The sequence below is a fragment of the Oreochromis niloticus genome, linkage group LG17 (genome assembly GCF_001858045.2).
Source record: "Oreochromis niloticus isolate F11D_XX linkage group LG17, O_niloticus_UMD_NMBU, whole genome shotgun sequence".
Taxonomy (NCBI): domain Eukaryota; kingdom Metazoa; phylum Chordata; class Actinopteri; order Cichliformes; family Cichlidae; genus Oreochromis; species Oreochromis niloticus.
In genome coordinates, this window is record NC_031981.2 from 8,183,791 (window position 1) to 8,211,479 (window position 27,689).

Consider the following 27,689-nt stretch of genomic DNA (forward strand, 5'->3'; position numbering starts at 1 on the left):
ATGAGGAGATTAAGTTCTGTTATTTGTTAATAGTCACTTCCTGCAATGGGAGGAGCTACTTGCTGCATGCCTTCATAATGATGTAGCCACAACTGATGATATTTGATGCTGTTTTTTGGTTAGAAATACAACTTTATTCTTTTTTTTGTAGCTACAGTGGAATGAAATAATCCTTTCCTTCAATAATGCTGGGGCTACCAAAAGATAACTCTTGTGCTGTAGCTGCTACAAGCTGATATGCATTGTATGAGTGAATTTCATAGATATGAGCATTATCAACAGTTTACAATTTGCTGGATGAGTTAAGCAATAACCTTTTATCATTATGCTGATAGAATCATATTTTAGGGCATACTTGCTACTGTATAAACAAAATTGCCAGTAGAGGCTTGTAATACCATTGCTGAACTCTTAACTTATCTTAGCAGCATCTCTGAGTTTTCCATCCTCCTCTTTTCTTCCTCTTTCCTCTCATCCATTCTCTCTCCTTTTTGTTTCCTCACCCCTGTAGAGATGGACCAGTTGGGCTGGAAGCTAATTTGAAGCCAATCAATACTAGTCTGTGTTTCTTCCTGTGTATCAACCCAGTCCAGTGCCCTTGTCTAACTGCCGGCAGAGAGAGAGGGAGAGAGGAGGGGAGCATCTGTTTTGTGACTAACGCCCTCTGACTGTAAATCTATGGCAGCCGCTAAACACCACTCCTCTAGCCATTGTGATAAGTGCAAAAGACTATCTGATTGAATCCAAATTAGATTGATTTCAATGCCAAATCCAGTTGTTAAATGTGTGGACTGACAAAAAGCCCTCTTAGGAACTTGATTAACTGCATTCATGGCATTTTAACTGATGTCTGAGGGTTTTTTTAATTATAGATTGAATGTTTGATTGAGTATGTACACACAGAAAACTAACAAATGTACTTTACAGCATACAAACACAGACGCTAGTGCAGTCTGCACGCTAGCGCTGTGCAATACTGCAAATTTTGATATTGGTCCGATACCAAGTAAATGCAGGGCCAATATTGCTGATACTGATACTTGTAAAAGCAGTTTATGTAGAGGAGAGCATTGTGTATTTATTTAATTTCATCATTATTAATTTGGTAATTCTGAACATATTTTAATAACCATGTGTAAATGGGGAGGAGTTGTAAATGTGCATGCCTCTAAAGCACTTTGTGTCGCCTCCTGTTTTTAAAGTAATTTAACCCAATTCACTGGGCTACATATCTAACTTAGAGCGTAGATAATCGATCCAATCATGCAAGTACAGATACTATCGATATTAGGATCTATCTGCCCACCTTTACTACACACACACACACACACACACATGCATGCATGCAGCCTGTCCTTCCCTTTGCTTACACGCAACAGCACTGATGTTCAGAATCTGACTCTTCCCAAGATAAGAGCAGTCCCCTCCTCTCTTTTTCTCCCAGCCCCCTTCTCCTTAAACAGCCAATGAGGATGCCATCTATTCATGAGGTGGAGTAGGAGCAGCCATGTGTAGGCAGCCTGCCACAGGAGGAGGTGTGACTCCATGAGCCAAAAGTGTGTGTATGCACAAGAGTGTGCTCACACTGAGAGAGGAGGTGGTGGAGTAAAGAGAGTGGAGGGAGAGAGTGTATGTAGGCATGCAAGTGAGACTCCAGGGAAGGAGTGACAGGCAAAGAGGGGAAGAAAGCCAGGTGCGTTTTACTCATCTAATTACTGATTCACACAACAGAAAAACACATACAAACACACACCCACTTCACAAACTGAAGGTAGTACCTCCAGAGCCTGCGCTGAAACAGTGAATTGAAACACGTGTGTGGTGCGCTCAGAGCGACAGAGGGGATCTCTGAGGATACACGGATGAGAAAGAGGTGTGGGGGAGCCAAGGAAGAGGAGCCTGAGTGTGTATCGCCCAAGGGGGAGTTCATACACACCGCAGACAGCACACACACTCCAGCGGGCACTCGGCACTGTTTCCCTGACAACTAGAATGGGCTGCAATTTGTGCACCTTGCAGAAACGGGAGGAACACTACAAACTGCTCTACGAGATCGCACAGGTAAGTGAGACTTGAAGGAGAGTGCGCCGCCGCCGGCGGAATAATCATTGCCATAAAGTTAATGACGAGCAAAGGTGACAATGTTAATGACGGTGTGTGAAAGGGATCGGGGTCAGGGCGAAACAAAAAACCCTCAACAACGAGTATAAACTGAGAAAATTGAGAGCAAATCTAAGAAGGGAGGTATAGGAAAGCAGCCGGGTTGAGTGGGAAACCCGGAGAAGAAGAAAAAAGACAGGGTACATGAGAGAGATGCACAAAAATGAGTTACTTCCAAGCAGACAGGCAAAGAGCCAGTGGGTGTATGTGTATGTGTGTGTGTCTCTGTGTGTATTTCTTTACTCCATCAAAGTGAGTGAAGCTAGTTATTTCTCCTCAGTAGCAGGAGATGTGAGAACAAGTTCAGCTCTTCTTCCCGAGCTGGCTCCGGGGGAATTCATCACATCTCCTCTGACTGTGACTGTCTAGAAGCAATACAGTTCAAAGCACAGCCGGCAAATGTGTTCTGCTGTTTTCCTTTGTGTTGTTTGTCAGAAATGGACTTCTGTGACCTAACATATGATGGGGTTTTTTCCTGTCTGCTGTCATGTAAAAAAAAAAGGAATTGTTCAGCTACTCCAATTTAATGCTCAAGTGAAAGTCCTAAAATATAGAGGGAGAAATAAACACATGATTAAGAAAAAAATGATCACCTTGTTATTTTAGATACTAATGATGTCAGCGACTCTTCGGAAACACTGCATTACTGTAAAATGTGGTGAATGAGTAACTTGTTATATTGTACAGTGCTTGGCTGTTGGTTACACAGGGATTGTTAGATGGGGTGAATCTGCTGAGGAAAAACATATAGCCAAAAATCAATATTTTCTTTGACTCCTTTCTGGAAACTGGGCAGGTTTCAGGTGTTTAAGACAACTTTCAACAGCAAGTAAAGGTTGGATAACCTTGTAATTTTCAGTTGCACACTTTACATCACTGGGAGGAAACGTGTGTGGATCATCTCTGTTGTCGGGAACAGTGCTGGCAAACATCGGGCCAAAATTCATTCATCATTTAGTATCTTACACTGTTACAGACAGCAGTGAAACTAGATACAGCATGATGAGACTGAGCAGTGTTGTTGCACGCCAGTTCCTTTGCTATGTAAAATAAACTGTAATCATATACTATCATCCAAAGTGTCGGTCTGAAAATATTTAGATATATATATAAATATGCATATACATGTGGGGTTCATACTTTAAATGTCAGCTTGTTGTCAGTTAGTTGATGTTAATGATGTTTAATGACGACAAGGCAGCCGTAGGCGTCTTTGTTATGACCTCTCTAAAATGGAACAAATATACTGTCATTAACGTAACTTTCCACCACCGCATGATGCTGCTTTTATGAGCCTTATTCACAGCGCTGCAATCTCAAGCTCGTTATGCTTTCAAACTAAATGCCCCCATGCTTTTAATGAGGCGGTGGATGTTTGTGTTGTCTGCCTGGGTGGAGTGCAAGAAAATTGGTCACGTCAATTTAAGAGAAACTCTAGGAGGTTGCGGCTGCTTTTGTAGGAAACTGTTAATGGACTTGCACATACTTGCCAAAACAAAAGGCGTAGCTGTGATATGTTGGAACACTGAATGCAGTCAGTGCAGTCAAAGAGGTGTTAAATGGATGTAGTCAGCAAAGTTATAAGATTATGAGTATACAAGCATTTAAATCATACCCAATTGCTGTCTTAAATGTGTTTATTATTTTAGATTAGAGGATTGATATCACTCTAAAGTTGCGTCCAAGCAAACCCCCAGGCCCTACCGGTCCGTGAGTCGTTTGGTACCGGGCTGCGAGAGTTGAGGCTCAGGTGTGAAATTGATGGTTTTCAGGGTTTTTATCATTATTTTTTAAATAATTTTTAGCGTTAACTTGGTTTCCCTGGGTCTTTTCCCGTGTGTTATGAATAAATCTTCTTTTTTTGGTACCAGTAGTGGTTTTATTTTGTTGTATTTAACGGCGACACCTTAAAGGCCGGTCCGTGAAAATATTGTCGGACATAAACCGGTCCATGAGGTTGGGGACCCCTGATATAAAGTAAATGACTAGGGATTAAATTGCAATGGGCGGGACTAAAGCAACTACCAATGAGAGTGCAGGATACCGCTGATTGACATGTGACCAGGTAGTACATATGTTAGAGAGTTACCCAGGTTAGCCCTGCGACAGACCTGGATGGATGGATGGATAGATGGATGGATGGATGGATGGATGGATACTTAAGCAACCAGATACTGAAATGTCCACAAGCAACTCCTTTCAAAGCAACACATGACGAGTGTGGACGTAGCATAATGCTTGCATAAAAAATCTAGCTGGAGTCTGATTCCATGCACAGATAACACCATCATCTCTAAAACTCTAAATTTATGTACACAAGAAATAATTGCAATATTATTTGTTTCCCTGTGCTTCGATTGCTCTTTGCTACCAGCAAAATAGCTGCGGTCTTAAAAACCTGTAAGAACAGTAGACTGCCAATAAAAGATGAACATCAACATTGTGACATCACCAACTGCTTTGTGGAGAACCATTTAATCCTTTAAAGCCTGAATGATGAAATAATTGCCAAAAAATTTCTGACATAAAAATAAAAATTTTTAATTTTTTGCATATTTTCTTTTTTTCTATTTTTTTGCAATTTATTGCTTAAAAACGTATTGTGCTGTATTTTGGGGGTTTTGAAGGGAAAAAAAATCACACTGATGATATAGAAGTCTTAAAAACCAAAAATCCTTGAAGCCACAAAAAGCCTTGAAGTTCAAGTTTAGTATAAAGTACACAATGTTACTCGTCTTTGCAGTCAGAGGAGTAACTATGTCTGGCCATTAAAAAACTACCAGGTCTAAAGCCCGATTTAGGCTTGTTGTACACCTCACGATCTTTAAATTTCTTTGGAGAAGAAAGAAAACTCCACAGTTTCTTTTATTTCTTTGTTTCAAATTCTTCTCCTGCAGTATTAATCTTGATATGGAGGGCTTTTTTCTGATTGGCGACACCTATTGTTCATAAGATGACTGCAGTAAGTCTGGTGTGCCATCAAGTACCAACATAAATGGTGAAGGGCTATGGTGACCATTCGCAGATGACTCAGCCAAGCCTGGTTTAGACCACCTTTCCTTCACTTTTAGGCCCAAAAGCTATATCCATCTTTATACGTCTGTGGCATCTTCATCATTCTGCTTGGCATAAGAGCAAATGCAATTCAATGATTATTACTGTTTTATATGACACAGATGCACTCATCCAAATGTCAGCAAGAGAACAAAAATGCATGTCTCCCAACACTTTTTTTTCCCGATTTGCAGTCTAGAACTGCACCACTTTCACTTTTCAAAAGGTTGGCATTGCTATGAATTAGCTTTCAAATGGCACCAAAAGGAAAATAAAAGAGAACAAGCCCAAATAACAGATAAATAAGACATTTTTAAAATGTAGAGCAGATGTAATATAAATCACGCCATTTGCATGGGGATTGGCTGGAACTAGCACAAAAAGAAACCCTTATGCTTCCCTCCTATTTCAGCATCACACTATTGCCTAGGTCCTGGCACCATGGCAGATGTCCAAGAATAATATAAGCAGCCCCCCCCCCCCCCCTCTTACTGTTAAACGCTCAGTGGTGTGCATGTGACAGTCGGCGGACACCTACAGTCCTCATTACCAGTGTGAAAGAAAGTGGAGGAAGAGAAAGATAGAGGGCTCACCAGGCAGTAAGTGTGTCAGTATGACTTTGTACCAAAACTTGAGGCTGAGGGGATTCTGCAAATCCAGAGAGACTCCTCAACAATCCCACTGTCTCTCTTCCTTTTATCATTCCAGACTCATTTCTTCTCCTTCCTATTTCATACTTCTCCTCTTCGGTAACCTTCATTAGTCCCGCTCTCCCTCTGACTGGCTCCCTCTCAGCAATCTGTTTCTCCCCTTTCTCATTTTACTTTGGCACATGCACAGCACTGCAGACTTTAAATGTGTTTCTGTTCTGTTTTACTTCCAACAGTGCTACCCAACAGGACACCACCTGCTCATTAAACAAGTGAAAAACTGAAGGATGCTTATAAGGTAGCTAAAGCGGGGCTTGGAACAGGTGCATAGTGTTACTGGACTCATGTTTCGCATGAGTATTTTTGAAGATGCTCCGGTGCTGTGTGTGTTGCACTTTTCATATTTAGTGGCCCTCTAGGTGGCTTTTGATTTTATTATTCAATTCAACTCAGTGTTTTTACATATGCTCCAAATCACAAAAACAGTCATCTCTTGGTGTTTTATTTTGTAAGGTAAAAACACTAAGAGTGAAAAAACTCCCCCAAATCAAGCGAAGCCCTATGAGCTAGCACTTGGCAACAGTGGGAAGGAAAACACCCTTTTAAGAGGAAGAAACATCTGGCAGAAACAGGCTTGGTGAGATGCAGGGAGTGTGGGGAGGAAGACAGGATAAACAAAACACTGTGTAAGAGAGCCAGAGATCAATTATAGCTATTTTTTTATTATGAAATAGTGGTGTATGAACACATGGTCAGTGAAAAAAGGTAACATTACTCCTACTGCAGTGTAATTAAAAGAGGATTTTAGGGTCACCCGATCCAGCTCCAACTAATTCCTTTTCAAATTTTGTCATAGGATGTGTGAGTAACTATTAGTTTTGTTCATTAGCCGTCTCTTAATTCAGATCCAGAAAGAAGCCCTCACAAATCTTAGTGGAGCAGCTCAAAAAACATGGTATTTGAGCTATGACTTCAACCTTAGGGAGAGAAGTATGATCAGTTATAAAGAACTGGTTATGCTAGTCTTAACTCTCTACTCCTTGAAAGTCTACTTGTAGTATTTCTGTTGTATTTCAAGCCTGTGCATCAGAAGTTAGTGAGGGTGGGCTCTGCCTACACAACTACCCTACAACCCCCCCCCCCCCCCCCCCGAAACTATTCTAAGGTTGTCAAACCACATCTTTACTGATATACACTTATGTGTTAAAATTCGCCATTAAGAGTACAGGGGAGACTGTGAAATGTCATCTTTATGGGGGAAAGAGTTAAAGGTCTAATAATAACTTCCTTTCTTGTAAGAAGTTAGGAGTTTGTTTGCCAGCTAGGTCACCAATTATGTCTGTCACTACAACACCAAGCCCATACAACCACAATCTCCTGGTGTGACAGAGCCTTTAGGGTCTATGCGGATGAAACACTTACAAAATAGATTGTAGCTATTTTGAAGTTATGGTAATGGCTTGCCCCTGAAAATGGTCATATTGTATAATACATGGGAACAGAGGACTTCAGAACATTTCATTTTAAAAAAAAGACATAATAGAGCATTTTAAAGGCCAATTCCAGATTTCAGCCTGCAGGCTTTGGTGCTGTGTGCTACACCAGTGGCTATCTGTGTTCAGACAGCTGCACTATTCTGACAGGACTGCTGGCTGCTCGACCCCAGCTGCCCAGCGGCCGCTGGGAGATTTATGACTTTCGTCAGACAATTTACAATTCAGTGTTTCATTTGTAATTTTGTGCGTGAGTGTGTCTGCACTCTCCCGCCACAGGACTCTATTCACTATGTTGCAAATGCCATTCTGCGGATTTTGCTTGTGGCTGTGTTAAATCGTTCCAAAGCCTCTGGCCTTCAGACTCTCATAGGGCCTGTGTGCTTTGTGCTTTTATATGTAGCAAAGTCAGCACTATTTTACCAGACAATACTGACTGTGTGGCAATATCTAGATATATCTTTATATCTATATATCTATATATCTATCTATATATATATAGATAGATAGATATATACAATATATGTCATTTTATTTTTTTAATGAATTAATTTATTTTTTAATGATGCAACAGCCATTTGTAACCCGGTGCATTATTCCCTCATCTACATAATCAAAGAGTGTTTGCAGATAAACTCCTGCTGTGTAAACCCTCGCCTAAATAGATGTACATATTGTACATAGTCCTGCAGATTTAGCTAACCTGTCTTTTTTTGTTTTGCTTTCTTTGTCCCACCCTGTGATTGTGTATTCCACCCTAATTTCCACCTGTATTTTTATCACTCAGTCTTCCTTGTGTGTATTTATAGCCTCACGTCTTCCTCCATCCTTTGTCAGCTTGCCTGGTTTCCCTGCCTTTTTCCTTGCCTGGCTTTGTTGATCCCACTGTTTGTCACTGTTCTTTGTGCCAGCTTACTTTTTGTGTTTTCATTTTGGATTTTGCCGTACCTTATCCCAGCTTTTTGTGTTTTCCTGGATTCTTGATCAGGCCCTACTAAAGACTCCTTTTTATTTTCTCAACATGCCTGTCTGCGTGTTTACATTTTGAGCCTATTTTGAACTGTAAAGCACATAGCAAGTAGTTTGCATTGTTTTCAATTGTATTTGCACACAGAGAGGAAGTACATACATGAGCAGGATACAAAACTCAAAAAGTTACCTGTGATTTCATGCAATGAAGAACATTCAGCCCATTATTTTATTTCAGTCCAGCGTAATGAGACACTCAACTTCTAATGGCTGATACACATGTATTTCCACTTGCCACTAAACAAGAAAATTTATAAGAGTGCATGATAGCAAGAAAATAGTAAAGGTTAATTAAAATTACAGTTATAACAGCTAAGTATAGTTAAAGTGTGGTTTGGATTAGTTAAAAACAAAGAAAAAAACAGTCTTGTAGATTAGGTGCTATTTTATGAACTGTGCATGCCATTGTTTTTCCGTTATTGATACTGCACTCTTGATCCTGTAAAATTACATGGGGCAGTTACTCTGCATGAGTGCCTTCATTTAAAGTAATCACACCCAGCAAACACCCCTGAACTGCAGGTTCTGTGGTGCAACAGCAAGCCTGCAACAAACGTGGTCAGAAGGTCGCTTTGCTTCAAAGAGTGATCCAGACAAACCCACTTTTACAAAGCAAGAAATATTGTTCATATTATTGTAATAAACAAAGCAAAATGTATTTTCTCATACAACACATCTCTGACTGACAACTCATGAGGTCATGAGATGGTTGTAATCAGACAGCCACCCAGTCGGGGAATACTCATTTTTTCCAGTAACCAGTAATTACTAGTCGTTAACTGGTACCAGTTGATCCAGTGGGCTTATGTTTAAGGGGCCTTAGGTTAGTAGGATATAGGATAAAATTCTGAATATTAAAGGTCACAAGCACAAGTCCAGTACACAGTGAGCAAGATGTTTTCTTTGTTTTCTTTTGTCTGAACTGATAAAAAGAACTACTACTAAAAATAATACTAGAAGGTCCAGTCAGGCAGTGATGTAGAATTGGCACTTTTTTCCTTTTAGGAACCTAAATGTTTGCTGAGCACTGGTATAATAAATAAGCTAGAAAAACAGATGATACCACTGAGCAGTAAATAGTCATTCAGAAAAGCCTTTTAACAACAGAGGGAAGCAGTACAGTACATGAGACTTCCATACCGTTTACACCCTTGTTATCGCATTTCATCGTCTTGGTAATAGCACCTTGAAGTTACATTTGTCCATTTCCCCCTCCTTTTTAACTAGGCCAGCCTTTTTTGCAGGCACGCCCTCCAGAGACAGATGCTGTGCCTCATGTCCAGCCTGTTAGACAGCATGAAGGGGGCTACATATTCACCCCTTTCATCCTGCCACCACCTATGGTATCCAGCGAGTGCCACAGAGCAAGCGAGGGTGTGGTCAGACCCACACAGCCGTCACCTCCATATGGCCAAATCCGACCTCAACCGTGACTTCGGTGTTGCCTGCGAGGTCGGAGCTTCTTCTCAACCAGTGTAGCGATGTTCATAGGTGAACATGATCAATGAAGTTGTACTAGGTGGAATACACATAACATAGAGGTCTGGGATTTACTAAAAGGTGGCATTGGTGATGAATGTAATCTTCTGCTGCCGGGCCTCAACTTTTATTGATGCGTTTGGGCCAATAAATGAGTCACAGAGGAAGAAAACAGTTTCCTTATCAGAGGAGCACAACACACATGCCTCTTTTGTCTATATCTGTCTCCTTGATGGGATTTCGAGCTTTCGCAGGAAAGTATTGGATGAACTGACCTTTCCATTTTTTTTCGTGCATTTTTTGGGCCCAACAAGTTGTCTGTCTGACTGTGTGGGTCACTGAGTTTGACCTTTCCACCTGTGACTGTAATTCCACTTGACAAGTCTTTCTCTCTCTCAAACACACACACATGCACAGTTACGTGCACTTTCTGTCTGTAGTCAGAAAAAGAGAGGCCTCTGTGCTGAATCAATGTGCACCTGCAGGACTGACTGCTTTTATGATCTGTCAAATTAATTAGCAAGACTTGTATTTTGTATGGGAAAAAGAAAGAAGACCCCCCCACACACACACAAAAAAAAACAAAAAAAACAAAAACAAACAAAAAAACATGTTAATCTATCATTATGGAAATGAACTCTGCTGCTAAAGACAGATCATCTGGTGTCTTCCATCATGGTTATAGTTGCTCATTGGTGCACAGCATGGTGATAATACCACATGATTTAGAGGTGCATATGGCCTCGTCGCTGGCGCTGTGGGTAGCACGTCTTCTGGTCGCCGGCCAAAAGTGGAAACAGGAAACGGGCGATCATTCAGTGCCAGTTTAATACAGTAAACAGCATCCTTGTGCCGCACGAGAAACAAATGAAATATGTGGGATATCTTTGATAATAAATACAAGTGTGTGTGTCTGTGTGTGAAGCTTAGCAGAGTGTGGTGGACTGAAGCATAAGCACATTTAATGTTCCTTTTTCTTTCTTTGTGCGTCTGTGAGCAAACACGCTTTTGTCCCTGTGTTTGTGTCTGAGGGGGAGTCACAAAGTCAGGGGAAGACAGGTCCAGTGTGTGTGGTGGGGGAGGTTGCGGGGGCAGTAAGAGTCGTCGTTTCGCACCACCGGCCAACAATCTCCCCCTGTGTTGGCTCTGATAAGCCCAGGATGAAAGCCCTTTCTGTGGGCAGAGTGACACTCCTCGCCTCCCTCCCCCTGCAGCCCCTCCAGACGAGGCAAAGAACGCACGCATGATGCGCGTACACCCAACTACACAGCACGGAGGTAGATATGCCTATTTGCGTATCACACGAACAGAATCGCAGAGGCCATCCATTCACCAGCTTTACTGCTTTTTTTCCCCTCTGTTTTCACGACTGTGTAAAAATGTCATTCTAGCCCTCAGCATCTGACAAGAGGACTTATCAGTTGTTATCAGCCTTTCCCTGATTACCATACTCACTGATCAGCCAAGTGGCCTGGACAAGATAGAGGAAAAAAAGGGTGAGGTGGAGGTAAAATTGGAAGGGGAAAGCCAGGGTGAGAGTGAATGAGGCGATTGAAAGCAAGGAAATGTGAGTTGTCCGCCATCAATAAGTCTCCAAATTCTCCTGATTTTTTCCCTTGTTAACCTCGCCCTCTCCAAAACACAAAGTGTCACCCTCCTCCTCCCCCCATCACTTATCAGTCACCAGACACTGTTTCAAGTCCGTTCCGTTTGGCTGCCCCTGTCTGTCTTTTTCCTGTTTGTCGCTGTCTGTCTATCCGACTCATTAATACACTCTGGCATTACCCCACCGTTGGAGGTGGCATGGATTTTCTGTAGACCCTGGAAGGAAGAAGATAGCAGTGGAAGACACAGAGGCAGCCTGTCATTCACGTGTGGCACAGAGAGCCAGTAATTTTGTCTAGTCTCAGTGTGTGTGTGCGTGTGTATGTGTGTGCTGTCAGCCAATGACTGTTATACAGTCTGAAGTCAACCTTGTGCCAGAATAACCCAATAATACACCTTATGGCCACACGCTGCAGGCTATGTTTTGTCAGGTTAGACAGATGTTATGACGAACCATCTGGAGCTGTTATGGATATGTTGCAGGCATTTGCTCCTACACACTGCTGCGAAAAATGCACACATACGCATGAAATATGCAGAAAATACTCCACCAGATATTCGGCTGTCACAGCAAGGGGGGGGGCACTGAAACGCAACTTCTGAGACATAAAAACCGCACAACCTTCACGTTAGTGTAAAATTTCTCTCGGTCTTTGGAGAAGTTCATTGGCAGAGAAGGTGTGATTCTCATCTGAGACCAAATTTAAGTCATACTTTTAATAGTCAAACATCCTCTTTTTTAACAGCCCCATCTCCTTTTTTTCCCTTTAATTTCTCAAGCTTGCGGGATCATAATATCCACTATGATGTTTTTCTTTCACGGCCTCCGTGTCGTCTGCTTGGCAGCATGGTGTCTGCATGTGTCTCGAAGACGCTGTTAGCGGTGTGCTTAAAAATGCAAATGGACTGTTATTGTTTCACAGTCAAGTGCGTTTTGAACCCACGGGGTGTATCCTAGGTCCAGGTGGTCTAGAGGGAGATTAGGTTACAGCTGGGAGATGGTGTTGAATTCCCACTTAACCAACTCGGGTTTAGGAGTCATTAGGCCCACTCAGAGCCTGGCATCGAGTCCAGTTACAGATAGAATAACACTAAACCATCTGCATAGTGGGGGGGGTGTAACCATAAGCCTTATGCTGAGATGGGAAATGCCCTCTGGATGGCAGAGTGGCTGAAGCTCTGATGTTGTTGTTGTTGTTGTTTGTTTGTGTGAATATATATTAAGAGATGCTGCTTTATTCACACTTGTTGTGATTCGGGAATGCGTGTCAACCAGTCTCACCAGCTTTTGTGCTGTAATACAAACCAACTCTTTGTACAGTTAAAGGCTTGTGAAAAAAAGTGAAAAACATCTGCTGTTATTGCAATAACAGATAAAAACCCATTTGAGGATGTTACGATCTGACGCTTCTCTGTGCTTACAAGTGCCTTCATGAAAATTAACAAATGCCCATAGTAAAAAATGACTTATACGTATGTTTACACACCTGCCCGCGCTTATAGTCTGGAGTTTGATAAGCTTAAGGCTAGAAATCCTTCTTTTGGGAAATTTCTGAACAGACAGGAATCCCTGTTTGATTAAAAATGGAAAGAACAAACACACTGGTGTGTCTATCTTTGTGAGGGCACTGATCGATGTAATGTATTCCCTAGCGTCTTAACCTAACCTCAACAACCCCAGCTGTGTCTAACCCTAACCTAACCTGTTCCAAGCTTAACCCTAACACCAAATTAGTGTGAAAACATGATCCTTATTTTCCCAAGACGTCCAGTGATTTGAAACAGAAACTGGTACCTGTAGAAACTACGATAGCTAGACTAGGCACCCAAAGCCCACTTGACTGTTATCTCCAGATCTTTCAGTTGCATCACTTGGTCTTAAGCAGTTGAAAGCTTGTTTTTATTGTCATTGAGAGTAAATAAACTTAAGTAGAGACTGTCTTGTAAAAGGATGTTACCAAGATCTTTGAAAAGATGTTGATCATTTTTGGAAAAATACAGTACTGTGGAAAAGTCCTGAGCCACCCCTCATTTCTTCATATTGTACTTGAAAAGTGGGATATAGTTGTACGTAGGAAATACACCGGCAAAAATGAAAATACATTATATAAGGCCAAAACAAAATTTAAACAGTTCTAATAAATTTGAAAGTCAATATTTGGTATGACCACTTTGTTTCTTCAACACAGCCCGAGTTCTCTTAGGCAGCTTTCTTCTTCAAATGGTCTTCAGTAATAATTATCTGGGATTCCTAAAGGACATTTAAAGCTCTTCTTTGGATGTTGACTGCCTTTTATTCTGTTCTTTGTCAAGATGATCCCACACTGCTTCAGTAATATTGAAGGCCAGACTCTGGGGAGGCCAATCCATGACTGATAAATGGTAAATGATAAATGCTGGTTTTTATATAGCGCCTTTCTACTCTTCCTGAGCCCTCAAAATGCCTCATTTACACAAGCATTTTATTCAGTACTTGATAAGTTTTACACTCCAATGGATGCATTGAGGAAAAACTTGGTGTTAGTGTTTACCACCCGAGTATATTTGGCATGCAAACTGGAGCAGCCAGGGATTGAACCACCAGCCTTGCAAATTGCAGATGATCTGTTCTACCTCCTTACTACAACCACCCTGAAAGTGAGTTCCATTGTGTGCTTTTCTATCCATGATGCTTTTATTGGCAGCGTGCTTGAGATCACTGTCATACTGAAAACCGAAGCCTTCATGAATCAATGCTTTCCAGGTGGTATGACATGGTGAATCGTAGTCTGATGGTACTTATCTTCATAATTCCATCAATATTGACAAGTTCCCCACTACCCCTTGGAGAAATGTAGCATCACAGTGTTTTACAATTTTTTTAAGTACACAGCATGCCGAGATATGCATGCTTTTTGGCTAATAGCTCTTTGGCATCGTGCTGATACAGAAATACTATTTTACGCTGTCAAACTGTGTTAGCTTTGGCATTTTTTATAGATTTAACGAAAGAAATGTGAACAACTGGTGTGTTTTTGCAGCAGGCTTCTAATGACAAGGTGTCTAAATATCTAAAGATTTTAAAACTTTAAAACTGTTTTTTTTGTTAAGTTGTTCATTATAGACACAACACTAATTCATCCCTTATTCATAGATCAGCATTAAGTGGCTTAACAAACAAAAATCCTTTTGAAAATGGTCAAGTACAAGGACTGGACTGAAAATCAGTGAAAAAGCTGAAGTCAATGAAAGACCAGTTTAAAAATTCCAATAAAATCGTTCTTTTTGAAAGGAAAAAATACAAGAAAGTGAAGGATGAGTCAAGCCTTTTTCACAGTACTGTATAGGTCCACAAACTAAACCAAGGGTGTCAAACGTATGGCCACAGGCCGGAATTAGGCCACCAAAGGTTCAAATCCATGGCTTCCTTCCTACGGCACGGAGAAGGAAGGCATCAGTCTTGGATTTTTACACCAGGAAGCTCATCATGATAGATGCTGTCCTAGTGCTTAATTTCATCCGAGCATTAGGTCTGACTCATGAACAGTCATACAGCCATACTACAAAGACCGTTTCACAGGTCAAGCCACCGTTTAACCACTTAGAGACAACATATGCATGAATTACCTGTTTTAGGTTAAAGGATCTGTGTTTCCAGTGTTTTTAGTTCAGCTCATCTAAAACTGATGATCAAGGCTCATGTTGTAGATGTACTTCTTCATGCAGGATACTAGAAAACAACCCTATAAGTAATAACAGCTTTCACAACAGACCCCTTGTTGGGGAGAGCGGCCTTAATAAACATTTTTCACTCTATGTAGGAAAAATAACACAAAGCAACCCAGTTTGTGCCAAGAGCTGCATTTTTCAAACAACTGCTTTTGTACCTTTTAAACAAATATAATATTTCACACAGCTACAGCAAGCCCTTTTCAGGCCAGGTCATAGATCATTTAAGGCATGACCTGTGCTGTAGTCGTTCTTGTGAGGAGAGATAAACAACATGGAGCAAAAAGATGAGTGCATGTGTTCTTACTCAGTGAGCCATCATCGTTACAATATGCTTCACTGCCTTGTTATTTGGAAACTCACATGAATCAGATATGCAACACATTTTGAGAAACAATGGCCTGATTTAGCGAGTCAGTCTGAAATTCGGCACAGCCCCAGCCACTAATCATCATCCGCCTTATATTATGTTGGTGGCAAACGTGATTAGATATTCACTCAGTCATATTGCAGACGTACACTCTACTGCCTGAAATGGTGAATACAGTTTAAGCCTTGATTAAGCTGGGTCGAATGAGGGGTAAATTGCACCACAGTGCGTCTCTCACTTAACTAACCAGCCATGCTTTTAGATGGAAGTATTTTTCATTGCTGGAAGGAGCTCTTCTCGCCGCTCACAGCTAGTGAAGTGTGAAGTCGTTTTTCTTCCCCACCAAAGGGCGGACCGACCGAGCTTCATGTGATGAATAATGCTAATGTGTTAGGTGCTTCCAGTGTGCATAAACATGCATCACTTTAAAATGAAATAGGCTAAAATTCGGTAGGAGGAGGGAAAATGTTAAGTTCACACTCTAGGCTTCTTTAGAGGAAAGAAAAAGATTTAATTTTATGCAAAAAGCAGCACACAAATCTTTGATTTTTACTGCTCCCCGGTAAAATGTTTTTACTTCCCAAGCTTTAACACTTTTGCTAATTATGCCCTCTGCATCCAGCTTCCTTCTTTTTGGTTTTTTTTTTGCCTTCAACCAAATTTGTGCCCATGTGAATAACTAAGATTATTTTATTTAAACATACATAGATCACAAACGTCATGGCAAAACAAATATTAAATATCTTGTTGTTTATTGTCAATCAATTAACAAATGATGTTGATATTTTCTTCTGCAAAATCCTGCTTAAAAATCTAAGTTAGTAGGGTAGATGTTTGTTGCTACTTGCTTCAGTGCTTCACGCACCAAGAGGCTAATTTCCAACAGATGTCACAGTCAGCCTTGGATTTCTCTGTGTCTCTTAGCTGGTAATGGTAATGGTGTCAGTTCCTTGAACCTGTTAAAACCCTGACAATGTTTCTGTATGGCTAACCCATAGCTATGGGGTTGAGTACACACAAGACAATAAAAACAAAACGGTCCTCGAACGCAACATGGCCACACTTAAAGATATGAGGCTGGACAAGTTCTATTTATTTCTTATCCCACATCAGTTTTTGAAGTGTCATTTACTATACATTACATCCTTTAATCCTTAAAAAAAAAATAATAACACTCATAATAATTAGAAGACTTAATAGTAACTAGTTTCCCAAGTAAAAGTGAGAATCATAACAAAAACGGTGGTTATTGTTCAGTTTATACGAGAAATGAGTCGACATTGGTTTAGGAGAAATGGTTTGTCCTGGTTTATGATTAATGCCATAAATATTAAAGTAGAAATGCTGTAATCTGATGACTTGTTTTTTCTATTTGAAAAGGGCTTTCAAGGATAAAACATTGTAAAAGAAAATGAGGCAGTCTTCTTCTTTCCAGCTGCTCCTTTCAGAGGTTGCTCCAGCAGATCATCTGCCAGCATCTCACCCTAGCCCCTGCATCTTGTTTTGTCTCACCAACCCCTCTGCTTGTCCTGCTTCACTACATCCACGAACCTTTTCTGTGGTCTTCCTCTTTTCCTTCAAAATCTTCAAAATGTGGCTGGGTTTGCATGGTATTTAGTAACTAAGTGAAATCAAGACTCAACCTTTTCTACATTTCAAAATTATGCACATACAGGAGTGTTGTTACATTTTCTCATACAGAAGTGTTACATGTAACCTCTTTGTGAACTCAGCCGTCTGGATGAATTATTAGGGTCTAATCGGTGACCCCGAGAGCCTAATTCAAACTCATTGCTAGTACGTAACAAGGGGCTGGAGGAAGGGGCGCTCTATTGTTAAGCTCGGCTCGCTGGCTGTTGTTTTAATGGCAGATGAGAGATTAATGGCGATCTAATGGCTGTGGGGAGGACTCAGAGCAACAATAGAGTCCTGCTACAGTGCAGACCCAAGTACATTAGCCAGTCAAAACAGCTATCTGCTATGAACACACACACGCGTGTAATGCACACATGAAAATATTCACTTATTCTCCAGGCACCCAGACACATTCATATGTACAGATGCACGAGTGAAAATGATTCACACCGCATTTATTGATTTGTCAGTAAAGAAGTTTTGCAGTCATCCATCATCAGTGCATCCCATCTCATCACGAGCAAAACAAACAGAGCTAATTCTCAACCCGGCAACCCCCCAGTGTGACAAAAGGAGGCTAATTTATGCATTGGCGACATGGTGTGCGGGGAATAGGAGCGTGGCAGTGGGGTTGGATGCTCACTCTTGGATCGTGGTAATTGTGATTTGGTTGCTAGGATGTTGAGGGTAATGAATGTCTTGTTGATGCAGTTTGTCATAACCCGTGCCATCCCTGGCTGCTTGAGGACACAGAGCCTATTAGTTAAACACAGATACATTGGCCCTGCCATGATGTATGAGCCCCCCATCTAGAAGGCATTAGTCATTTTATGAGAGAAAATGAAGCAAACTGCCAGGTTAGAGTAGGTGTTGATAAGAAGCAAACCTCTTGACTCTTGCCATCTAGCTTTTTTTAATCATCAGGTAGAAACTGAATGAAAGTATCTTTTAATTGAAGCTGAAATAGCTTGGATTGTCTCAAGGATGATACAGTAGGAGGCTGTTTTTTGAAAGTAACTCTAGCTCACACTCTGTCTTATGAATAAAATATTTTTTCCCCCAAAACGCACAAAATAAGGCAAATCATGCTTCATTCTGAGGCTGAACCAGTAAGAAGGATCTGTATTCATGAAGCCTAATTGAAAGGAAGCCCGTCTTGCATATAGAAGTGGTACAAAGAGCAGGAAATGAGATGGTTCTTAATGCATTCCCTGACAGATGATAACCTCTGATTTCCCCCCACTTACATCAGAAAACGGCTGCTTGGGATGACAGTCACAAGTCAACACGCTCTGATGTCTGCGTGCATGTTTTACTGCTGGTGTTGGCGCACCGGGGTAGGAAAAGATAGACGTGAGGAGCGAGAGAGGAGAAAACCCTTGAAATACTCGAAAAAAGAACAAAAACAGAAACACAGAGATATGCGGGATCTGTTTATAGCAACTTTGGCTATATAGAATCTACTTTTTAACCTTTTAAATCAAATTGAAATGGATTAACTGTAGACAAAAAGACGAGAAAAACACCTAGACTACAAGACAAAGAAAATCAGTCCACTGAAAAGAATCTAACAAATAAAAGTACTGATTATATCATATCAGCCATTAAAAATAAAACAGAAGCAAACAATTGCTGTCAGTATTGTATTAACAGTAGGGAGAAATTGTGTGTGAAACCATCAACAAGTACAATCAAAAGAATATAGAGTAACATACAAATTGTGTACGAGACGACTGGTGACAAAAGTTTGTAGGATTTTTTCTTAAAGCTGAATATGACATAAACACAATCCTTTTGTAAGCGGATTTTATGAACTATTTCTTTATATTCATCCTCCATAGCTGTTTGTCAGTGCTCAAGTGCTATTCATGACAGTGGGGCTGCAAAAAGATGTGCGCTGATGCTCATGTTGACAGATTCGTGACTCTGTTATTTTTTGTTTTGCTTTTTTTGTGAGCAGCATTAAATTTGAAATCCTCTCTAAATGACAGTAAATCACAAAGGTATTGAACACCCTTAAAAACTAATTTAGCGTGCACTGATGAGATGCATATTTGAAAAAGGTAACACTCTATCCTTCTAAATGTATCTGTATATGCAAAATCTGAATGCGAGGATAAAGCTACTAACACACTGGAAGCGATTTCCTCTTCGCTTTGAAGTTGACGGCTTGTCGCTTGCGGACAGTCTATGTTTCAGTTGCCAAGATAACCTTCTAATGTGTTTACTACAAGGTCATATGCTATTCTTCACAATCATTGGTAGTCACGTCAGTCGATCACCTGGAAGTAGAGAAAAGTTCATCTTAAGTCCTGCCCACTTCCTGTTGCCTGCGCTTTTTTGCCTGTAGTTGCCTTAAAGCCTAATTTATCCGTTCAGCAGGAAAAGCGCTCTATCTACCTGGCTTCTCGTGCCAGGTAGTACTGTTTGTTTTGATGCTTCTCCCCGTTCCCAGTGAACTCCACTCATGCTCCCTTTCCTATACTGGCCCATTTGTCAACCAATCAGCATTCAGCAGATGCATACGGGAGGTGTACTTGGTGAAAACCCCACTCTGCTCAATGGCCGAATGAAAATGTATACACGAGCGGACACGTTTACGGAACCTTAAATTACGCTTCGCAGAATGTCATTCACTTCCTATGGTCTCTGGTCAGTACATCACTGTGAAATGCTTCCAGTTTGGATGTAGCTTAAGACTCTTGGTTTCTTTTTGTCAACTGAGCTGAATTAACCAATTTTATCAGAGCAGACTTTAGTGCAAAAAACAGTTCCTGTCAAGTGAGGGTGGAAATGCAAAACCAAAACCATCGGAAAAGGAGGAAATTATGTAAAGAATTGGCAGCAGTCAGCCATTTATATTGTTTTTAAGACTTTATGTCGCTTCAGCTCTTCATCGACAAACTGCCCATCTTGAATGTCAGAGGGTTTTTTGAGATTACAAGGGAAAGATGGACTGAACTCTTTCTTCTGTACTTAAAACCACTTCGCCCAACGTGGGGCTCGAACCCACGACCCTGAGATTAAGAGTCTCATGCTCTACCGACTGAGCTAGCCAGGCTACACCTGTAAACCATTACCAACACTTTTCAAGCACACTAAAATCCACATGGATCCAAGTGATGTAAATTTGTGAGAGGGAAGGTCTGTGCAGACATCCCTGTGCCCATCAGTTTTTCTGAGTGTGCAGACTTGTCTGCGGAGACTTTACATTATACCCTTACAACTGTGCAATCCCCAGGCAGCAGACATACACCAGGATTAACTACAACATCCTTCATGTCTCCAGCTGTCCTTGCCAGTGTCCACAACAGATTGTAACCAAGGGTTAAGTCATCAAGATATGGTTGAAGGACTCTTAGATTGTATAGTTTTTCACAGAATAATATTACCACGGTTTGTGAAGTCTACTAACTCAGATACCTGCTGAGTTTTGATCCTTACTGGCCTCTTAATGTTTAAAAATGCTAATCAATGCATTTTTTTTTTAAAACAATCAGAAGGGAAAAGAAAAAATAAGAAACTGTCTTTTAACTGTCCAAACAAACATAACAGCAAATCTTCAGAGCAGAAAACTCCATCTTGTTTAAGCACACTTGAGAGGTGACCATGACCCACGTTGAAGGGTTTTCAGTGCAGGATAAGTAGTTGAAGGACAAAAAAACAGCCTGTTACTTTCAACGATTATCATTAAACAGAGACACACGGAAAACGCCAGCTTCTGTAGTTTCTGCAAGACCATTTAAAGGACACTCCGCTGTAGCAACATTTCCACCATTTGCTCCCTGTGAGGCTAAGCTCCAGCAGCAACAAGCCAGCGTTGTGAAGTGTTTCCTTGAGGAAACACAGTCTAATCTTCAGCGCACAGGCACTGTGATGTGGAAGGGAGTGACCTGAGCGGGCTACTTAACATCCATCCCGACAGCAGCTTTTTAATCTGTTTTTCATGTTGTCATGCCATCTTCCTCGAGCAGAACTAATTGGTTGTTTTCGCCTGTTATGCAGGAGCCAACATAGAAAAAAAAATCACTGAAGGACACTTGTAACAACTTGTACGCACACTCACAGGCACGGACACGGATGCGATCGCAGGTGCAGACAAGTCCAAGCGGGAATTGCTTGACTCAATTTGACAAGTAAGGGTCCTAATAAAAGCATGAAGTGAAATCTCCTTGAACTCTTAGCTTATCACACACACACACACAAAAAATGCCCCCCCGCCCCCTTCCCGGTCTGCCTCCCCGTCTGATTTGCATTTTGGTTAACACTCTAATTGCCTCTCATTAAATACCTTGTCACTTTGATTAATTGGTGTGATACAGAAATGTAAAACAGCAGAGCAGTACAATGCATAGTGAACAGTTTCTGATTGGAAAAGATGAACAAGCCCCCCCCCCCCCCCCCCCCAAAAAAAAAGCACAGGGACACTTAAGAATAAACAAAGTAAATAAAGTTTTTTTACAGAATCAGATTTAGCCTGAGCTTCTCCTTCTGAAAGAAGGTCGTGCTCTAAATGTTTCTAACCTGAATTGTTTCTGGTTTGGATGAGTGCAACAATACACATTCATCTCTCCATGGACAGCTATTAAGGTGACTATAAGCATGTAAAGGTGCCCTTGAGCGCATCCCCAGCTGCTACAGTTGGTCACAAGCCAAAACAATTGGCCTGAGTTGGTAGGAGTAAGCCATTAAAAACGTGCTTGCCATTTCTAAATAATCAAACATAAAGTTGCCTTTTGTTAGTTGCTTAGACTGAATTAATGATAATAAAGATGGTGGAACAGTTGATAGGTGATAAGTTTGACTTTAACACACTCTGCAGTCACTCCGTGAGACAGTGTGAGCGTGCTTTCATTACCTGACGACAAAGGCTAAGATCGCTGAAAAAATTCCTGCTGTGACAGAGAAACAGAAAATACCTTGGAACCAAAATATGAGGACCACTCATGGTGCATGGTGAAGGACAGACACACAAATGCACAGGGACTTCCTGTCTTACATTTATTTTGCTAGCAAAGGAGCTACGTGCTCAGCACATATTCTCTAATTAAAAATAGGTTCAAAATAATCGCAGCAAAACTCATCTACTTCAGACAGTCATCACACTCGGCTTGAAGTTGGCTGTGACCGGGCTGCATTTGAACTTAAGCCGCTCTGTCACGTCTAAAAGCTATACAGATTCTCTAATGGCTTTAAAGTGGCAGCTTTTGCATGCTGTGTTTTTTCTTTTCTTACTTCAGGGCACTTTAAAAGTTTTAAGGAAACTAAACTTGACCATTTAAAACTCAACTGCTTGGCTTTTCATATCACATAAAAGGCACTCACGCTTTGAAAAAACTGAAGATCACTTGATCAACAAAAGATCACGTGCGATTGGTTTTGAATTTGAGAGAAGATAGTATCTTATAGTCAGGCAAGAAAGCAGTGTTGTATTCACCATGTCTGTCAAGGAGAATCGTGAACAGCAAATCATAATCTCCATTTTTAAACTGATATTAATCATTGTAAGAATTGTGTTCTAGTTTAACCAAATTAAAACCTGAAGTAGTTTACAAATTCTACAGCTAAATGCAGTTAACTGTTAACAGGTTCACTTCCAGGTTAAACTGCCAAGTGTATCATATCTCATACATTAATTGTTGAGTCCTCTACATTATTTATGGGAATTTTTCTATTCCTGAAAAATCCAATGTATGCATACAGACACATGCATTGCTACTATGATTAATTATGATTGCAGCTTTAATGCAAATTAAAACTGATACATTTTTTTTATTTATTTATTTGATGATTTGATAAACATACCAGCTTCCCAAAATTTAAATTTAGAGGCAATTATTTCATGGTTCAGGCTTTACAGGGTTAACTAACCACAGACTGCATATAAAAGATGGATGTGGCTTGACTGGGAAAAGCTCTATGTGCTCAGTAAACTCTTCTTGAACGAGATTTTCAAGTCTTATTTAATACAACATGGAATTTCTTTTTCGATTCATCATCCATTCAACCCCAACCAGTTGCAGCAGATGGCTGCCCCTTCCGAGCCTGGTTCTGACAGACGTTTCTTCCTGTTTAAAGGGGTTTTTTCTATCCTACTTTCCCGCAAGTGACATGGGCTCGTCAGAGTCTTGGGGTTTTCTCTGTATTATTGTATGGTCTTTAAAATATAAAGTGCTTAGAGGTGACTGTTGTTGTGATTTGGCCCTATATAAATAAAATTGGATTGAAAGGGTTAGGGTGCATAAGCAGTGGACTTGACTGAAAAGCTGTACGAGCGTGCAAGGATGCTTAGTTTCTCAGTAAAATGCACTTGTAACATCTGATTTAAACAGATTAAAATAGCAAAACCAGTAAGTGGTCTAAGGTTGGCTACATCCATTTTTTATATACCGTTTATGTATCTGAGCCTTTGCGAAATGAGTCTATATAATGTAAACCTTTAGATGATAATATAACTCAAGGCTTTAGAAAGGCAGATTCAAATAAAGCTTTATTTAATCCCACTCAGATTTGTTCTGCTAGTTTTCCCTGGCTGCTTGTCATACATGCGTCACATCTTATTCAGTTGGCCGAGCATATAGCTCACCAGTTGAACAGCCTGTCACTCAAATGTATGAAACCAGGAGCTTCTTTGCTTCTGCAGCACTAGGAGATATTGCATGTGTTTTATTATTGACTTTTATTATTGAAATGAGACATTTGACAGTGGGCCCTCTCGAATCATCTCAATACAACAAAAGAAGAAAGAGAAATGAGATTTGGCAGATTACCAGGGCACACCACCTGCGTTTCCTTATTCATCATAATATGGCAATTTCCATGGATGTAAAAGCAGTCTTGCATGCATTCAGCTTAAGTTCACAAAAATTGCGATCATGATCTGATCTAAAAAAAAAAAAAAGAAAGAAAAGAAAAGAAAGAAAAAGAAAATACTGGTGGTGTTGAGCTTGCATCTCTTCGGGGCAGATGAGGTCAGGGTTGAATAAATGGAGGGGGGGTTCTTTTCAGCAGCTTATTGTTTCGTGGCCCATTGTGAACTTATTCAGTAGAAGATGCTGGTATTATTCAGTCAAACGTGGTCGCAGCAGCCATATCGTAGTGCTGTTTAAAGTCTGTCTGGAGCTAATGTAATGCTGGAATTGTGTGTGTGCATGTCTTCTCTGTGTGTTGGCTTCCATTTGCTCACAATGACACCATATCTGTCAGATTTAGCTGCGAGGCTGAGTGCTTTCCATCTTATCTCTGTGCAGCAAACACAACCATTCAAAAGTACAGCTAGATGCAAGCTCCCCCCTAGAAACACTTGCTGTTATCGCTTGGCTTTTCTTATCTCTCCTATTGGATTTCAAAAGAGGAAACAACATTTAACCATCTTAGTGGCTAACTGATAAAACCCTTTGACACATTTAAAAGGTGACCAGACATATAGAGAATATTAAATGCTTTAGGCCAGATTCTGTGCTACTTTCAGCCCACTTTCAAGACATATAACAATCATTTCTTCATCATGGTCCACTAGTAACCCTTTATAGGCAACGGTGTGTGAAATGCCTGCATCAAAGGCAGCAAAATATTACAGATAGCTTGGAGGTGAAGCTTGATAGTGCCAAATTCTTTCTAGTCATTAAAGTAAAATATCAAAGCAAATTCTAACAATTCAGACTTGACAAAGAAAAGGGACAGCTTACTTGGACTAAAGGAAGTCTAGGATAACACAGATATTCAATTCAGTTTTTGTTATATAGCATCAAATCATAACAACTGGCCCCTGAAAAGGCAGTTTATAATGTAAGGTAAAAACTACAATAACATGAGAGAAAAACCCCAAATGAGCAAGCACTTGGTGACAGCGGGAAGGAAAAACTTCATTTTAAAAAGAAGAAACCTACAGCAAAACCAGGCTCGGGCCATGTGCCGTGACTGATTGGGGGTGAGGGAAGGAAGACAGGAAGGGAGAAAATGCCTTGTTGGTGTTAGAGAAGAATGGCCAGACTACTTTCAGCTGATGGGAAGGTAACAGTTATTTAAATAACCATGCAGAAGATCATCATGCTAACGCTTAAACCAGCAGAACTCCACACTGGGCGCCACCCTTATCAGCTAAAAACAGGAAACTTGGACAAAAACAGAAAATAGAAAAATAGAAAAATGTTACCTGTTCTGATGATTCTTGATTTAGATGTTAGCATCAGAATTTAGTGTAAACAACACTAAAGCATGGATCCATCTTGCCTTTCATGGGCTTTCAGGCTGCTGCTGGTGGTGTAATGATGTGGTGGATATTTAGGCCCGTAAGTACTAACTGGACATTTTTGTTGCGGACCAGGTCTATTCCTTTGAGGTCAAAGTGTAGCTCTCCTATTGACTGCTTTTAGCAGGACCATATGCCATGTCACAAAGCTCAATTGGTTACTTGCACTTTGCTGAATCTATGTCATCAAGAATCAAGATAGTCCTGGAGACAAAAGGTGACCCACTGATAGCGAGATGTATCTGCTGGTCCACACTATCTGGGAAGACAGCACTAGCTACAGATAAGCTAAGCTACATTTTCTTTACTAATTACAATTACTCAAAAATCTGTATTGATGCTGTAATGTGTTAAGACATCAGTTTGTTATAGCAACAGACAGCAGATAATTTCAAGCATACTTTATATAAAAAGTACATATTAAAGATATCTTACTAATTACCTAACTTTTGCAGAATTAGCAGCAGTAGCAGCATCTGCTACTCTATAGAATTTGTAATTTGGCACTGTTAAGCTCCCTTGAAATAAATCATTTAGATATTATATTAGAAATTAGATATACAGATATCTTGATATTTTATTTTAATTCAATTTTAAGTTTTGAAACTTTATTTTTTCTATTCGTAAAATGAAGTTTGGAAAATGGAAAACCTTAAGTACAACTATAAAACGGTCAAATAGTACTTTTTCGACTTACTGATCAACTTACTGATCACTGCGCTCGCTGAACACCTAAAGAAACACACACATGAACTACAGTATACAAAATTCATTCCACTCCAGGTGTAGCAGACCACTTTGGACCTCGACCTTTCGGGAAGAATGTTTGGACAGAAAAGAAGCTTTAGTTTAAGTCTACTGGGAACTCTTTTTATTGGCAATGATAACCTTTAACTTCAGAAGTATATGAAGGCTCTGCTTAGATTGTTGGTTCATTACAGTTGTCCCCATGGGCCTCCTTGAACTGATGCTATTTTTAACATCCTCTTGGAGCTTCTGCAGGTCATATAGATGATGCAATGCTGTAATATTGTCTCTTTGTCACCTTGGTCACAGGAGCATGCTTCAGTAATGAGAAAGGGATCTTGTCATCAAAATGGAATTACTGCTTCATATTGATGGAATCTGCACGCCTATATATGTCTTAATACACCTAGTGCTTATGGATGCTCTGCTCCCATATATGCTTATTCACGCCCCCACACACATACAGATAGAAAGGTAGATGCTGTGACTTAATTAAATTCACAAGTTAAAAATGCATCAACAGCAGGGAGCTGCAAATACGCAAGAAAAAGAAATACATAAATTTACTTTGTGACTCAGAAAATGTCTCCACAGTCCACATCTTAATTGTCTCAAAGCTTTAAAACATTTTTCGAACTTGTCTGCGTCTCTTTATCTCCTCATTTGTGGCTTAATTATCCCAAAAGCCATAGATTTAATGCATATGATCTTCAAAATGCGCGATTCACAAACACTTGCAGACAAACACACACGCACATAAAACCTACACGTTCTGAGTCATTATCCCCGGTCTTTGTCACATCTGCTGGCTATTAATCTGCGCCCATTTACCTCCTCAATAGTCAGATTGAATAGAGGAACAACAGCAGGTAAACACGCCGGCAGGTTTACCCGAACAAACAGTTTCGGCCTTACAGAGCATTCCCACTGATTGGAGATTAATGTGCCCATCTGGACCTCATTACAACTTAAATATGTGATGAAACTTTCTCGACACGTTCTTTAGGATGAGCATAAGCAGAGTAAACAGGGACATTTCCGTTGATTTCAACAGTATAGTTGCCAGGATTTGGTGTGTACTGATGAACTTGTGTTGGTCCTAAAAACGGCAACAAATTTGTCACATATGAGTGCAACATAATAGCAAAAACCAGTTGTACAAAACAGAGACTTTGCTGCTAATGAGCACTTCCCAGAGGGTCGGTTGCTTGACCAATGCCAAATGTCAGCACAGGTCAAAATTCTATAGGTCAGTTCAGTAAAAGTGTTAAGGTGACATTGAGCTCATTAAAGAAATAGGTACATAAGAATATACAGAAACTGTAGCAACTTGACTGGATCAACTGGAGGACCATACGTTGTTTCTGTGTTTCATTTGTTTAAGGTTATAACGATTCTCCAGACCCACAGATTGGTTCATGCTTTGGTTTATCTTTAAAGGAGATCTTTACACTGTTTACCATCCAAGTTAAAGCACAAACATGGTTTCGACAGATCTTCAACTATGG

General features: G+C 40.4%; 1 protein-coding gene and 1 non-coding gene across 3 annotated transcripts in view; one reads left to right on the forward strand and one right to left on the reverse strand.

Moving 5' to 3' along the window:
* The first annotated feature begins 1,541 nt into the window (after positions 1-1,541).
* Positions 1,542-27,689, forward strand: part of pdzrn4 (PDZ domain containing ring finger 4) — a 45,054-nt gene continuing 18,906 nt past the window's right edge. Inside the window, exons 1-2 of one of the 2 annotated variants that reach the window (XM_005455614.4) lie at positions 1,548-1,693; positions 1,832-2,061. In XM_005455614.4, the coding sequence (XP_005455671.1) occupies positions 1,993-2,061 (69 nt within the window). In that variant the 5' untranslated portion in view covers positions 1,548-1,693; positions 1,832-1,992. Of the gene's footprint in view, positions 1,694-1,831; positions 2,062-27,689 lie in introns of both variants that reach the window. The other variant, XM_025899698.1, reaches the window with a different exon arrangement.
* On the reverse strand, positions 20,172-20,244 carry trnak-cuu (transfer RNA lysine (anticodon CUU)). The gene has a single exon. It is a non-coding gene; the product is annotated as a tRNA-Lys (tRNA).